We start from the raw sequence: 15236 nt of genomic DNA, 5'->3' as shown, positions 1-15236 counted from the left end.
GTTCCACTGGTTAATTGTTCTCACTGTTCGGAAATTTAGTAAATTTAATTTATTAAAATTAAAGTTAGGAAATTTAATAGTTCCAAATACATATTTCTATGCCTGTAAAGCCCAATAACAAGCTAGCATAGCTTCTATCTTTGCAGCATGAAAGCTCAACAACATATCGTAATGTACATGCATTGAACAGTTAATGCTTTTGCAGCCAAACTAAGGAAGAAGAGTAGAATAGGCTTACTGGAAGCAAAGAATGTACAGATATCAGTAAACCATCAACAGGGCTTCTCAAACTCTAAACCTGTTTAACTGGATCTTCTTCGCAACTAGCTCCACATAGCTGGGAAGGCACCTATGCCTTCAATTTCATCCATTACCGTTTCTTCAAGTCTCCATGGTTTGAAGGAATTTGAAAGAAAACAAGTTGATTGGATGCAGAAACATAAACACACACACACACACACACACACAGAGGGAGGGAGGGAGAGAGAGAGGGAAAAGAACAAACTGCCACTGTTTTGTTCTGAGTTGGAGATAAACAAAGTGTTTCCCCCTCCAAATTTAGAACACTTAAAATGGCCTTTTCAGGTATATTAAGTTTTGCACATTCCCTGCCTTGAAACCTTTCCTATTTCCTACTGAAGCTAATAAGCATACATTCTTTTACTATCACTACCCCCTTCCTTTATTGCTGCCACGCCGTCAAACATTACATATCAAGCTCCTTGAGGCAGGGACCTTATATTTTGTGAAATGCCGTACTTAATAACAATTTGACAGTGATGTAACACAGCATTTATTAGTAGTGATGCTAATACACAATTTCTCTAGTCTTTTGCATTATGTTTACACTCTCCTTGAATTAGCATACTGTAATATGGCCTTGCTGTTCCACACAGAGGTATTATTTTCTGCCAGCTGCTACAATCTGAAAAGAGTTCTTATTTGTAAGCATATAGGAAAAAATGACAACTAAATTTGTTAATATCATTTCGACTTCAGCTATCAGTTTAGTCCATGACCATAAAAGCCAAGAAAGAATTTTGAAGTAGCACTAAAAGAAGATGGGGTGCCCTGTGGAACAGGGTAACGTTATGCATGCCTACTCAGTAATAAACCTTGTAGAATTCAATAGGGTTTACTTCAAGGTAAGCATGGATATGATTGTAGTCTAAATTTTTAAATATATACTTTTTGAGGAGGGCATGATTACATTTTAACAGTATAAGAAGTAAAAGATTGCACACCACTCTTCTTCATTTCTAACAACACTTAGTCTTGTGTGTGTCTGAAGAATCTCAGCTTTACCCTATTCAACAGCAATCTCAAGATGTTCATTTTGAATCATTCCACACTGCCCACCTGGTGGTTAGAGAGTGAACTGTTACTTTAAAGAATAGTTTAAGTAACAACCATGTTTGGGGCAGCAGGCTATTCTAGCAAAGAGAGCAGTACATGTTACAGGAGGGAGTCTATTCCGTATGCTAAGAGGGAAAATGCAGCTCACTGACTTGATGTTTTAATGTGTTAACTCCTGGGAGAAAATATTGTTTTGTGCAGGAAAATTGATATCCTCTGTGCAGATAGAGGACTGGACTTGCAAAGGATTCTTTTTCTGTTCCTCTAAAACCAAAATCTGTGGCAAGATGTTTGAAATCACCAGGACGCTTAGTGCTGCTTTGTTAAATAATGAGGTAATATTTTGTCACATCTTCTGGGCAGTATTTTGTTTTTCTTTTCTTTTTCCTTCTTCTCCATTTGCTTAGAAAGGATTTCATCCTCAAACACAGATTTAAAAGAAAAGAACAAAAAAAAAAATCATCCTTCGCTTTATTTCTAAGGACAATCCCTTCAATCATTTTGGATAGCAGGATTGTCTTTTATTTGTGGTTTTAATCAGCTGCTGTTGCCTAGGACATTATACCACGTAAGGCACAGAGTAGGTAGTTATTAACGCTGAATTGGCTTCAAGTATAGTCCATCTGGGCTGTGTATGAGAAAGCTTGCTGGCGGTTCCTGATGTTAAGATACCCGCAATCTTTAGGATGTATGCATGGTGGAGAGGGACACAGTGCTATGAGATCACTTCTTTTAAGGGAAACTGTCAATAATGAGTCCAGAAACTGCTCATTTATGGTAAGAAAGAAGAGGGGGGTGAAGCAGTGCTGTTTCATTTTATTTTGAAAATGGATTAGCAGCATTTTTAGTCTAGTTTGCGGGGAGGGTGCTTGCATGAAATAATAGCTTTTCTTATTGATGCTTGAAAGATTTTAGAAAAAAATTGTATGTTTACAAATTCTGTCCTTTTGGTCATGCAGTAGACAGCCCCCCATCCTGAAAGATGAATAGACCTATTGGAAATCTGATAATAAGACTGATTCCTCCCCCAACAATAGAATAATGCCTGTGTCTTTAATGAGAGGCCTCTATAGACACTTGTACATTTCTTCTTGTTTCCTTTAGGTTTATTTTTTATCTTTCCATGTTCTTTGTCTAGTTTTGGATGATAATGTACAATATGGAATATATGGATTTTTTTTTTATATTGGCCAGATAGCTTTTTTATACTTTCTGCTATTGCTGACTTTTTCAGACAAAAAGCTGGATCTTCTTCATGTCATAAATCATTATTGAATGCCTAAAGAAGTGTGTTGATGTGTAGGAAAGGTTGGAAATTCTTAATTCCCTGTTTAATTGTTTTAACCTCAGTGAAGGTTTAATTTAAGATTAGCATTACAAATGAAACTTTCTCTGTGAACATATAGTCTTACAATTGGGATGCATCTCATTATGTCCTTGAATCTATTTTTCGTTTGTATATTTTGAATTTTCAGTTTTGAAAATGTTCAGTTAACTATCATTTATTTGAAGGAAACAATCAAAATTAAATGTGTAAGAGAAGGTAATGCAAGCTAGCAGTTATTTAAACTATTCACAAGTATTACATTAACTTCTTCATTTTTCTGGAGTGGTTACTCAATTCTTTTAAAACTCATGTCTGCATTTTTTAAATTTTTATTATTACTATTGTTTAATAATACTGGGATGTCAGTGGAATATAAACTCATAATGTAGTCCATGCTAATGTTTTGCTTTAATATATGGAAAATTTGCTTTTCACGTTAAATGCTACTTCAGGTAGTGTTTAATTTATATTTTTAATATAAGAATTTACAGAGCATACCTTTTATAAAGAATTCTTGATCCCAATTAATATGAGTGCATTCTAATTAATTACCTAGGCTTTATGATAGGACTATATAGATTGATTTGAAGAAAGCAATTTTAATATGTCAAATTTGATCATATATATATCTTGCCTTCTAGTTGTAGCTGGACTTTAAAAAGACTAAAGATTATGTGTCAGATCATTTTACTCTTAACAGAACAGTTATACGTCTCATTAAAACAACATTTTCATTTTCTATATAAGCACACCAGCTTTATGAAATACATAGCTACATTTATTATAATTGTCATTTTATAATATATAAGCTTTTATTTCTATATCGGAACATACCTTATATAGTTAATGTAAATCGTGAATTTAGTAAACTAATATGAGTAAAATAATTACAATAGACAGTAAGTTTTTTCATATTTTGAATCTGGAAATAAAATTAAATCTGCATTTGTCTGGAATTATAAGGTGGCTAAAACAGTCTGGATTTAAGAGGTATATTGAGTTTGAAAGATGATTGAAATACAACATCTACAGGTTAGTGTGTCCATACTCTAGGTGTGGCCTAAATTTCCCCTCTGTGTATGTTGCATGTGTAGGGAGGGGTGGGCAAAATCCATGCATTTGTAATGTTCTTCAACTGTCCCTTAATTACTAGACACAAGCTGCAGTTCAGAAATCTGGTCTCTGTTGTTGTAGAGGTCACCAAATCATTAACATTGTCAATCTGGCAGTAGCTAATTTCAATAGCACCTGATGTTGCAACGCCTCCTTTAGTTTCCCTAGCCAATCGCATCTCGCTTTCAGCTGACAGATGGTCCCATAAATGGATGTAAAAAGAAGAAGCTGCTAGCCAATTTCATCAAGGCTCTATTCAGTTGCTATCTACATTCTAAATTCAGGGGGCTTGAGGCACAGTGCTTGGGTTTGGGTTTTCTTCTTTTTGCTGCATCATACATCTGCCCTGTATATTTTGTGGATTTTTTTAAAAAAGATACAATAAAGCATTTAATTCCCTGAAACCATATCAGATCTTTAGAGGAATTGAAGCCTTGCAAGATCCATTATTTGCCATTAAGAATGGTTATGGTAGGTATTAGTAGTTTTTAAAATTTGTTTGTTACAGCAGTCTTTCATAATTTGTGTATAGAACATATCCCTTTCCACAAGTCTGCGTTTTTATCAGTCTGTGTTATCACATTAGTTTAGTTTGCTCCCCTTGGTTTGCTTGTTAAATGTCTTTCTCCTGTCATTTCACAGCTTTCCGTTTTTTTTCCCCTCACATATGTAATTACTTGCCTAGCTTTTAATAAAGGGTAATAACGGTGTATTTTTACCATTTAATGTTGGTTATAATTTTTGCTTTAAATATACCCAAGATTGCATTGGGCAACAGAAATGCTGAAGGAGGGGGCTGGGGTGGTAAAATTTCCCACATTCACATGCGGTTAATACATATGCAAAATGGAATCCTTCAAAAAAGAAATTATATAGAGAGGTAGTGCTTTGAAACAGATACTGTTTTGGTTTGGTGTATTGCGCAGTAGACAACGGTAATTTTTTAAAAAAGATAATGATTTATAGGAGCTTCAATAAATGCTGCATATTGTATTTCAAAGAGTTTCCTGTCATGACCTCATAAAAAGAGGAGGCGGCTTGTATGTGTAGCAGCGCCTAGTATATGCCGATGTGTTGCATCGTTGGGCAGGAGTTCTGTAAGAAGGAATGTCAGCTTTTACATAACATTCTTTTTGCTTTTGACACGGTGAGGGGCTGTAAGGGTCCATCTTTGTGATCACAGATGGAGTGGAATGGCTTGAAAATGGTAAGTGAACGCTAGGAACACGCTGCTTTGAGGCTTTGTGGGCTTGTGAATTTGCTTGCTTAGGATAGCAGATTGTGAACTATAAATAAAATTATAGGCTATTTTGGATTTTAATGAGGGCACCTGGGCATGTAATGTGTATGTACAACTATTGTATAAATACAGACGAGTGTCATGGCATAGAATGCTTCGTTTGGTAAGCAGGCATTGGGCTGATCGCTGCTGACAGCCACGGTGTCTTTGTACTATATGCTCAGCATATGATGCCCTTTAATCTTCATTTGTGCTACACAAGTGATAAGTTGAACAGGAATCTAATGATTACATGGACTGTTTCAGTAGAATCTTAAGGCTGCTGTGAAACAAGAGTGCTTTCTTTTCTGTGGAAGGAAGTTAAATCCGTTAATGTGATAGTAGTATTTCTATTTTTAGCATATTCTTTTGCTTTAAAAAAATCCAAAACTGTCTGATTTTTTCCCCCTTGCTCCCACACCCTTTCTTGCTGTTACTGCTGTTCTTATAGATTGTGCAAAATGGCTAGATCAAATGTAGACTTTTAAGTCTTGGCAGAATGAAGCAAATCATGAGGATGGAGGAAAGAGTAGAAGAAAGAAGCATTAACATTCAACTCATCCCTCCTACTTTTGTTCAAATTAAATATCTTACAGGCACCCCCTCCCTCCTCCCCGAATATTTATTATAAACTCAGAAACAAAGCTATGGTCTTTTGCCTATTCTTGTAGGATTTTCTTTGTCTAGCTGCTTGTTTTGATGGGTGTAAAACAAATAAGATTAGACTGAGCAGCCGAACTGAAAGCGATAGCTGGAGGAAAAGCCAGTGAAAGGTTGCCCGGGAAACGAGGATAGGGGAAGCTGAGTGGGGGAGCAGGTGGCAATCATGTGGGAATACTGCAAACACTGAAAAAAACAAATTCTGGGTCTACCTCAATTATCTTTGCTGTTCTTTGTGGCAGCCACAACTTTATTTTTTCTATATGAATAAACATTCAATTTCTCTCTTTTTAAATTGGTTTATACAGATATATAGATATAACCCACACAAACATATATGTCCACACAAGAACATATCGTAATGTGGTATCTGTTCTTTTTCTTCATTCTTTCTTTTTCTAAGGGTAGGGGTTGTTTAACCATTTTATTACTGATATAAATTCTATATGCACGAATATACATTGAAGGCAGGAAATAGTACATTATAAAGAGAGATGCTGAATGGAAATAGTTGATCTGAAAATTCATTCTCAAAGTATTCATTAAATGTCAGTTCAGAACAGTAGAGAAACTTACTCATAAGTATAGAAAATGTATGAAAGTATTGTAATTTATATGTGTCATGAAATGCTATGACTTTGTAATTGAATTATTGGGTAAGGGAAAATATAGTTTCTTTTATACAGTATTTATACACAGAACAGTTTATTATTAAACTGTTTCTATCCTATTTAATTTTAAAAGTATCACTAAACTATATCACACTGGTTAGGCTTGGAAAATTTCACCTTTGACTTAGTATATCCTAAACTTGCAAGATGGACTTAAGTAGAAATGCTATAAAATTTGTAAAATGCAAAATTCACATTGTTTTAAATCTGTTCTATAGAATAATACTTCCTCAGTTTTTGTCGAAGAAGAGATTGGCCTTCTGTGTAAGAAAGGCAAGTTATGAAGATTCTGTAACCTCTGATAATCTTTTTCTGTAATCTATAAATATTTTAATTTGTCTAATTTTCATACTGCATTTAAACTATCCAGTACCTCCCCTCACTACATTCATCTTTGAATAGTTGCAGCAAGCAGTTCTATTGTTTTATTATTCTCCGTATTGCTTCTTTCTTGCTCTATTTTCCCCTTTTAAATCTATTGGCAAAAGTTTGTAGCGTTTGTTTTTCTTTTACCATCCTAATCCCAAACTCTCATATATTCAGCTGTCCAGAAATTAATATAATACACATATGTTCTAGCTATGATGCAGAAATAGATTTTTCAATACATAAAAACCTATGAAGTCTCTTGATGCAAGAAAATTTCTATAAAATCAATGAATTATTTACTATTATTATAGCATTAAGACGTTTATTGAAAAACTGAAATGGGTGAAATGTAAATAGTAAGGTTTGTTGTGGATGTATAAACGGGTACATTCTTCCTACTGTTCTATACTTAACTAATGAAGTTGGCACATCTACATAGAGAGATGCTCTTATTCCTTGGCAAACAGCCTTTCTTTGGTTTATTTCTCCCCCTCCCCATGCGCCCCTCCCCCCATTTTTTGTAAGTATCTTACTATTGTTGAGCTCTGTTAAACTAAAGAAGGATAAATCTTTAGATTTGTTAAAGAACAAATAAATATTGGAAAATTATTTTTAAATATATATTTAATAAATAGCCTCAAAGGAATGGCATGGTTATATTCAGTTCCTCATATGCAATAGTTCTGAAAATCAAACTTGAACTTTGCTAGATAGTTTTACTCTTCAGGTACCTTAAATATAACTCCTGAATAATTTTCATTTCTTTTTCCATACTGAGGTCTCCCTGAATTATGCTTTTCAAACTTAGAAATACTTAGTGTGGTATCATTGTTGTAAAGAGTTGCTCTATATGTTGCTTTGTGTCTTCTTTTTGCTTGGCTTGTGGAGAGCTTATGGTTCTAGGTTATCAAGACGACTGACTCATAAAGTAACTTGATATGTAGGCACTAGTGGGTAATTCTTGCATTTCACATTATTGAACAACATAATGGATGAGCTACGCTGAATGTACTTGGAATTAATAAATATACATGTTTAGCATGGAGTCTCTCAGTTTCCTTATTGTATGGCATTTACTATGTGATTATACGCCTTTGACTTTGGGGCATCTGACAGAATACCCTCTGATACACTGGCAAATACTGCAATGCAGTATTTTTTTCAATGTCATTGGGGTTTAGGGGGAGAAAAGTGTTGCTAGAAATAATATGCTAGGCTGAATCATTGATGGGATCAATTTCTGTAAAATTGGCCGGTATGTTTTGGAAAGGAAATTATCCGTCTTCTGCTTCTGCTCCGGCTCTTCTCTCAGACATATTCGAAGACTGAGTGGGGTGTGCATACCTCTGTATGTATGTGAACATGTGCACGTTTGTGTTTCTGTGATTTAGTTAAATAAATCTCAGTACACTGGTTTGTCTTTTAAAACAAAGCTGCATAAAATATAATTCTGTAATTTAACACACACACACACACACACACACACACATATATATATGAATATATTTTACCACTTTTTAGAAGGTACCAGTCCTACATTATCATAAGAAAAAAGTTTTTTTTTAAAAAATGCATTCATTTAATGTGCACTGGTCATGCCAGCAATACTCAAATGTATTGCATGTTTATATTTTATCTTCTTTAATCTGCAAAACACTTTTGGGAGCTAAAGATTTTTATAGGTCACACTAGCTATAAAGAAATCAGGGACAATACATTTATATATTATGGCACAAATTGATTAACTTAGCTACTAGGGAAAAATAAAAGATAAAAATAAAGAACTAAAATTGATTAGTCCATAAAAAAGAGAACAATGAATTTTGACTTGGGTTAGAAATGTGTGTGAAGCTTTTGCTTTTCTTATATTAAAAGGTTATTATTTACCCCTTCCCTTTAAATAATACCCTGAGGAAATAAAAACAATGATTTGTAAAACATTTTGACAATATATAATGTAAATGCATTGGCTTTTTTATGAAAAAGAAAGGCATGTTATATATAAAAAAGATATATTTCAGATTAATTACAGTTTGAACGAATGGTTCTGCAACCTTATATTCATTAAAAGTAAGGCAGTTCATTTTATTTAATAACTAGAGTAGATTGCTTTAACTAGTGCACAGTTTGTGCCTATGGGATCCTGTAAGAAATAAAGAGGGAACTGAGGGTAATACCTGTCCATTAATTGAACTTTTTATTATAAGGTAGTAATCTCTGAGCTGGCAAATGTTGAAAAGCAAAAAGAAAGTCCAAATTAAATTGGATAAAAAGGCAGTGAGAATGTTGATGAAATAAGGTCAACTAAAGGTTATGTGTTTTTTATTTGTGTTTGTTTGTTTTAGAAACACTGTGCAAAGCTGGCTTTGCCTGTTTTTGGGATCAGGAAATAGGTATAATCCTGAAGTGCTCCTTTGTTGGTAAGGTGAATGCAATGGTTAGTCCCCTACTATGATGTACAAATGAGATGTCCATGGCCAGGCTTAAGAGGTATTTTAATTTAAAATTACCTTATCATCATATCTATGTAATTAGGAGCATTAAATTTGGTATTACAGTACTACAGTTCAGTGTTTCAGATGATATTTCAGTTTTGATAATAAAGAGGAAGTTCTTTGTACTTTGACGTTAATGCAAATAAATATGGAAATTGTGTAATCATTTGTAAGGCTTCAAGGAAAATCCATGCAAAGCCTTTTTTTTGTGCGCGCTTAAGTCTAAGTTTTAATGCAGGACTGTGATACCAGTCGAACATTTCCTGTTGCCAGAGAGCTTAAATTGCAGTGCCTTAGGTAGAATTGTTTATAATTAACATAGCATTTAGACACTCGTCTCTTTTATTACTCCTTTGTGATCAGATATTGTCCAAAATATTCCAGTATTAGGAAATTATAAAATCTTTGAATGAAATAGATACTTCATTTGTACTTTAACAATCAGAATACTTCCCTGTGCTTAGAGATTTTGACATCTGTTGGCCCTGTATATTTTTTTTCTGTAAAGTTTTAGAGCATGTTTATCTTAAGAGTTGAGTCTGAAAATTATTCATTGAAATACCTTTCATTATCAGGCTTACTAAACCCGGCTGTCACAGTCTTCTGTTCAAAGTGATAAATAGGAGATAAAATCTTTCTCACATCTTCTGTACAATGTTTTATTTTTATCTATTTTTACAGACTAACAATAAAAATTATAATTTCTCCAAATCCCATCCACCCTACCCTCAATTTATTCTAGGTCTAATTGATTATGGCTAAAACCCAAATGTATTAAATTATAGGAATGGTGAGCTTCTAAAGTGTCACTTTTCCAACAATTTCAGTTCATATACATTATAAAATAAATGGTTCTAGAAACATTTTTTTCAAAACAAACAATAGCGTTTCTAGCGTATGTGGAAAGCATGAATGTTATTTTATAAATGCTAAAGTGTCATGATAATTAAGAACAGTGTATAAACACAAACATAACAGATAATATTGTTTAGATATTGTTTAAACAAATACGTTTCAGTACTGTATTCCCCCCCCGCCCCCTCCATAGACCTGTAATATTAACTTCTAGAGTTAGAGAAAAACACTCACTGGCACCTTCAGAAATCTTTTCCAAAATCTGTTTCAATGTTCAGGTTATTTTAAAATGATCAAATACCAAATGTTGTACTAAGGTGAAATATAAAAGTAAAATGCCAAGAAAAAAGGTGAAACCATATAAAATGAAATTACTGAATTACTTTCACTAGTAATTGTGATGTGAAAGAATCAAATGCGTGTACAAAGAATTACGTGACTATCAATACTGCTTTAAATTAACTGAATCTATATATTTAAAGAAACCAGATAACTACACTTTCCATTCCCATTGTGGTATTAAAAATTGGATTTATTAATTATGGGGGGAGGGGCTTGTACAGATTGGAATATAGGCTCTACCTATAAGCATCATATAACAGCAAAGGAATTAAAAGCAATTATTAAAAATTTACTTCTAATTTATCTACAATTTTTAAGATTATTCTACTTATATGTATTATTTGTACTTGTTTCCATGGGTTGTGTGAGCAGTTGTTTTCAAAAGCTCTAAGCCTTAAAATAAGCCAACTTTAAGGTTACACATATTTTTGTGTTACAGTGGTCTCGTGTTTGGCCTATACTTGTGCATAAATGTGATCTCACAATTGTGTATCTTATGATTGATTGCACAAATATAGAAGCTTTTTACTAATACATGTCAAGGGTATATGCTAAGCAGTACATATTTAGAAAAACGATGCATATGACACTTATTATTAAATGAAAATGCCTTTTTTATTTTTCTTCCTCTCGAGCAGCTATTCTGTGTAAATTCACTATTGGACAGATCAACACCATTCATGTACTGATATACATGTACTAATTGAAACAGCTGTGACCATTGAGGAAAATAATACAGTTCTGCCTGTATTAATTTAAGATACTTTTTTAAAAAGCCAGCATATTATCTCCTTATACTGAAAAAATTAAGTATAGTTAATGATTGGTTATCCAGTTTGAACATTAAAAAAGCATGGTATAATATCAAACTGAAAATCTGAAAAATGAACATATTTTAATATCCCTTTCTTCTAATCCTAGATATGATTTGTACGTTTAATATTTCATGAACTGGAAGACAGAACTTAAGGTTTCACTATCTTTGTTCTTACTCAAATGTAGCTAGATGTGGATGGATGAATTGTGAATTAGCAGCATAATGAATATATTATTGAAAAATTATGGGCTTTTTAAACCATAGTTTTACAGTTTCAGTTTGATTTCTCACATTGCCATATGTATGCAACAAAAATCAAATGAAAGAATATGAAAGAATAGGCATTCTTTCACAGAAAAATAAAACAGAATTTCCTGAAAATACAGACAATCCTCAGTTTTATGACCACAATTGAGCCCAAAATTTCTGTTGCTAAGTGAGAAAGTTGTTAAGTTAATTTTGCCCCATTTTACGACGTGTTTAGAAACACGGTTGTTAAGTAAATCTGGATTTCCCCATTGACTTTGCTTGTCAGAAGGTCGCAAAATGGGATCCCACATGACCCTAGGATACTGCAACTGTCATAAATATGAGTCAGTTGTCAAGTATCTGGGTTTTGATCATGTGATCAAGGGGATGGTGCAATGGTTGCAAATGTGAAAAATGGTCATAAATCACTTTTTTCAGTGCCTTTATAACTTCAAACTAAACAAACTGTTGTAAGTCAATAACTACCTGTAATAGTATACAATGTATAAGGCCAGTTCTAGGCCATTCCACAGGTACATGCAGGATGCATCCACAATGGGAGGGAGATGTCCTCGTTCTAACCCATATTCTGAAATAATAAAAATGACTCTTAAGAGTGACTTCTCTTTTTTTGCATGCATAGACTAGGCTTGAGCTGATAAAAGTGGCAAATAGTGGTAATCTCCCTGCATTTTTTTTGCTACAGTCCTTATCTCTCTTACTAAAATAAAATGTGTAAACAAGAGAAATGGACAATAAATTAATGAAGTTGTTTTTGATAGTCTCTAGGAAAAATTTAGTTTTCATGTTTTCCATTTTTATCTATGGTGTACAGCATCATAACCTTTTATAACACTGACATTAATTCAGCAATTATCTAAACAGAAGTTATTCTGTATTTTATTAACTGAAATCCTGATAGGGCAGAATTTCAAATAAGGAAGAAACTATATATATAGTTATTTTTGCAATATACTCCAGTTCTATAAAATGTACATGCAATTTATCTGAAGTTAATCTTTTTAACTTATAGCTGTTCAGTTCCCGCATAATTAAGTATTTGCTTTGATTATGTGAACTTAACTTTTAATATTTCAGTATTAAAATTAGTATTGTTAGCGTTTATATGTAATTTCATGTACATACGGTATTTAGGAGCTCTTAAGAATGAAAATATGCAGTTGTCTACTAATCTTTATTTTGCAATAGTTTTCTTTCGTTGAAAAATATATTGGTAGACTTTATTTCTAATATGAATATTTGCCTCAATATCAGTAAATATTTATAATGTTTTTTATTTTTGTGTTTGTGTATGTATTGTGTTGTTACAAACACGTATTTTACATCAGTGAAATCTTTTACTTATATGCAACTATACATTCATGTAGATAACACCTGCCTATTTAGCAAAATGCAACCTATTGCATTTTGTCCCTAGAAAAGGACAAAATTAGTAGCAATTACAGAGCTTCATTGTTCCTCTAAATCCTTTCGGTTCTCTGACCTTAAATTTAGAAGTTTGCTAAACTATGTTTAAACCATACCTATTCCATATATCACTGTTGTTTTGCCTATAGCCATGATGGCGAACCTATGGCACACGTGTCCAAAGTGGCACATGAAGCCATGTTGCCCGGCACACATGGCCTTGCCTGTTTGTCTTCTGGGTTTCTGGCACACATGCGCACACGATGATCAGCTGTCCTTTGTGTGCGTGCAGTGCTGAAAACCAGTGTGCACATGCATACCGGCCAACTGATCGTCGGGCGCGCATGCGTGCCAGAACCCACATGTTCGGCTTTTTCAGAGTGCGGCCCTGATGAGCATGCATGTGCACGATGTTTCCGTGCAACCTTTTCCGCACTCAGTGCGGAAAAGGTTCGCCATTACTGGCCTATAGAATCAAGAAGGGCTCTTACGCTGATGCACTAATTTTATCTATTCCTAAAAAGTTCACATCTATTCATGCCAGAGGTGGGTTTCAGCAGGTTCTGACCAGTTCTGGAGAACTGGTAGCAGAAATTTTGAGTAGTTCGGAGAACCGATGGTAAAAATTCTGACTGGCCCCGCCCCCATCTATTCTCTGCCTCCCAAGTCCCAGCTGATTGGAAGGAAATGGGGATTTTGCAATAAACTTCCCTTGGATTGGGGAGTGAATGAAGATTTTACAGTATCCTTCCCCTGCCACGCCCACCAAGCCACACCCACAGAACCGGTAGTAAATTTTTTTGAAGCCCACCACTGATCTATGCTGATAGGACTTTTTAATTGCTAGCCTAGATAATAGCAGTGTGCCTTTATCGTGAAATAATCTACTAGATGGCAACGTCTAGTGAAATTTAGGGTTCAATTCAGTGGAGAACAAATTATAGAATGTTCTTGTTTTCTTGTGTTATGTGGGAGGTTTCAGAGGTGGAGGGTTTCAGAGAAGCAAGGATATCAAATTTTTTGACTGGGCCAAGTTGTCAGATCCAAACCAAAAGTTGTAGCAAAACTGGAACCATAGAAGAACTGGAACCATAGAAGAAAATTTAGCAGAAAAAGTATAGCGGATGCACAAGGAGTCTTTTCAGCATTGCTTTTATGGAATCTTTATATCTGCTTGCATTCATTTTATTTCTAATTGTCTTTTGGTTTGATTATTAGCTTTGCTATGCAAATTTAACTCTCATACCTATTTTCTCAAGTCCTTACTTTTTAGCCATGTATGTATGTATGTATGTACCGGTTTGCTCTAATGGTTAAGAATCCAGGCTAGTAAGCAGTAGACTGAGTTGAAGTCCTGCCAAATCCTGCTTTAGCCATGAAAGCCAAATGGGTTGACATGGGGCAGTCATTCTCTCTCAGCCCAAACCCCTCACAGGGTCGTTGTTGTGGGAAAAACAGGAGGAGGAAGGGGTGTTGGATATGTTTGCCACCTTGAGTGGGATTTAGATAGATAGACAGGCAGAATCCTTTTTAGCTTTGTAATTCCAATGTTAGGTTTGTAAAAACACTATGCACTTCAAAGCCACCTTGATATGATAAAATGGAAAAACTGAGGGGTTTAGACATAGGACACAAAAGTCTCCTGTTCTGACATGCTCAAGTTCCAAGTGAGGAAAGTATCTCTCAGTTCAAGAACTGGAGGTGACAACATAAGTACTTGACTTCTTTCATCTGCAGAAGCTCCACCCAGAACCCTGGAACTCATGTAAAGTGAATGAGAAAGTAAAGGGAGCTGACAGACGTGTATTTGAGACAGCCCAATGGCCCACTTCAGTTCACCTAGAAATGGCTTTCAGAATCTGCAGAATATGTTAGTTCCAAGCAAGAGAAATAAATTTCTAGCATTTTTCCCTGGAAGCAAATGACTTGCATTTTACAACTGAAATCCGAATGGGTTTCTGGGTTCTGTATAAATGACAAATTGCATTGATTCCTATTTAGTATTGTCCAACCATCCTTATTTTACAGAAAGTATAGGTAAGGTTAAATGTTTGGATAGGTTCCTCACTTTCACTGTCCTTTTAAAAACTCCTTCCATATACCATTTAACAGCTCCTGGTTAGTTGGTTGTTTTGCTAGCAGATTTTTCTGATGGGAGATTTCTAGGAACAATGAGCAGAAAAGTATTTCCACTGTTATAGCCTATGCACCTTTGAGTGTTTGCATATTTTTAATATATGTGGGTATAACTTGTATACTGTAAAACACAAAGGTA

The 15236-nt window shown here is 34.3% G+C and overlaps 1 protein-coding gene across 1 annotated transcript in view; it reads left to right on the top strand.

The window, feature by feature from the left end:
- The first annotated feature begins 2016 nt into the window (after nucleotides 1-2016).
- Nucleotides 2017-15236, top strand: part of ELAVL4 (ELAV like RNA binding protein 4) — a 98998-nt gene continuing 85778 nt past the window's right edge. Inside the window, exon 1 of the mRNA XM_070939552.1 lies at nucleotides 2017-2133. Within this exon, the coding sequence (XP_070795653.1) occupies nucleotides 2017-2133 (117 nt within the window). The remainder of the gene's footprint in view (nucleotides 2134-15236) is intronic.

This window comes from Pituophis catenifer, unplaced genomic scaffold (genome assembly GCF_029215685.1).
Source record: "Pituophis catenifer annectens isolate HBS135680 unplaced genomic scaffold, rPitCat1.0.hap2 SCAF_3, whole genome shotgun sequence".
NCBI lineage: Eukaryota > Metazoa > Chordata > Lepidosauria > Squamata > Colubridae > Pituophis > Pituophis catenifer.
Note: the sequence above shows the minus strand (reverse complement) of the source record. Positions and strands in the feature narration are given on the sequence as shown.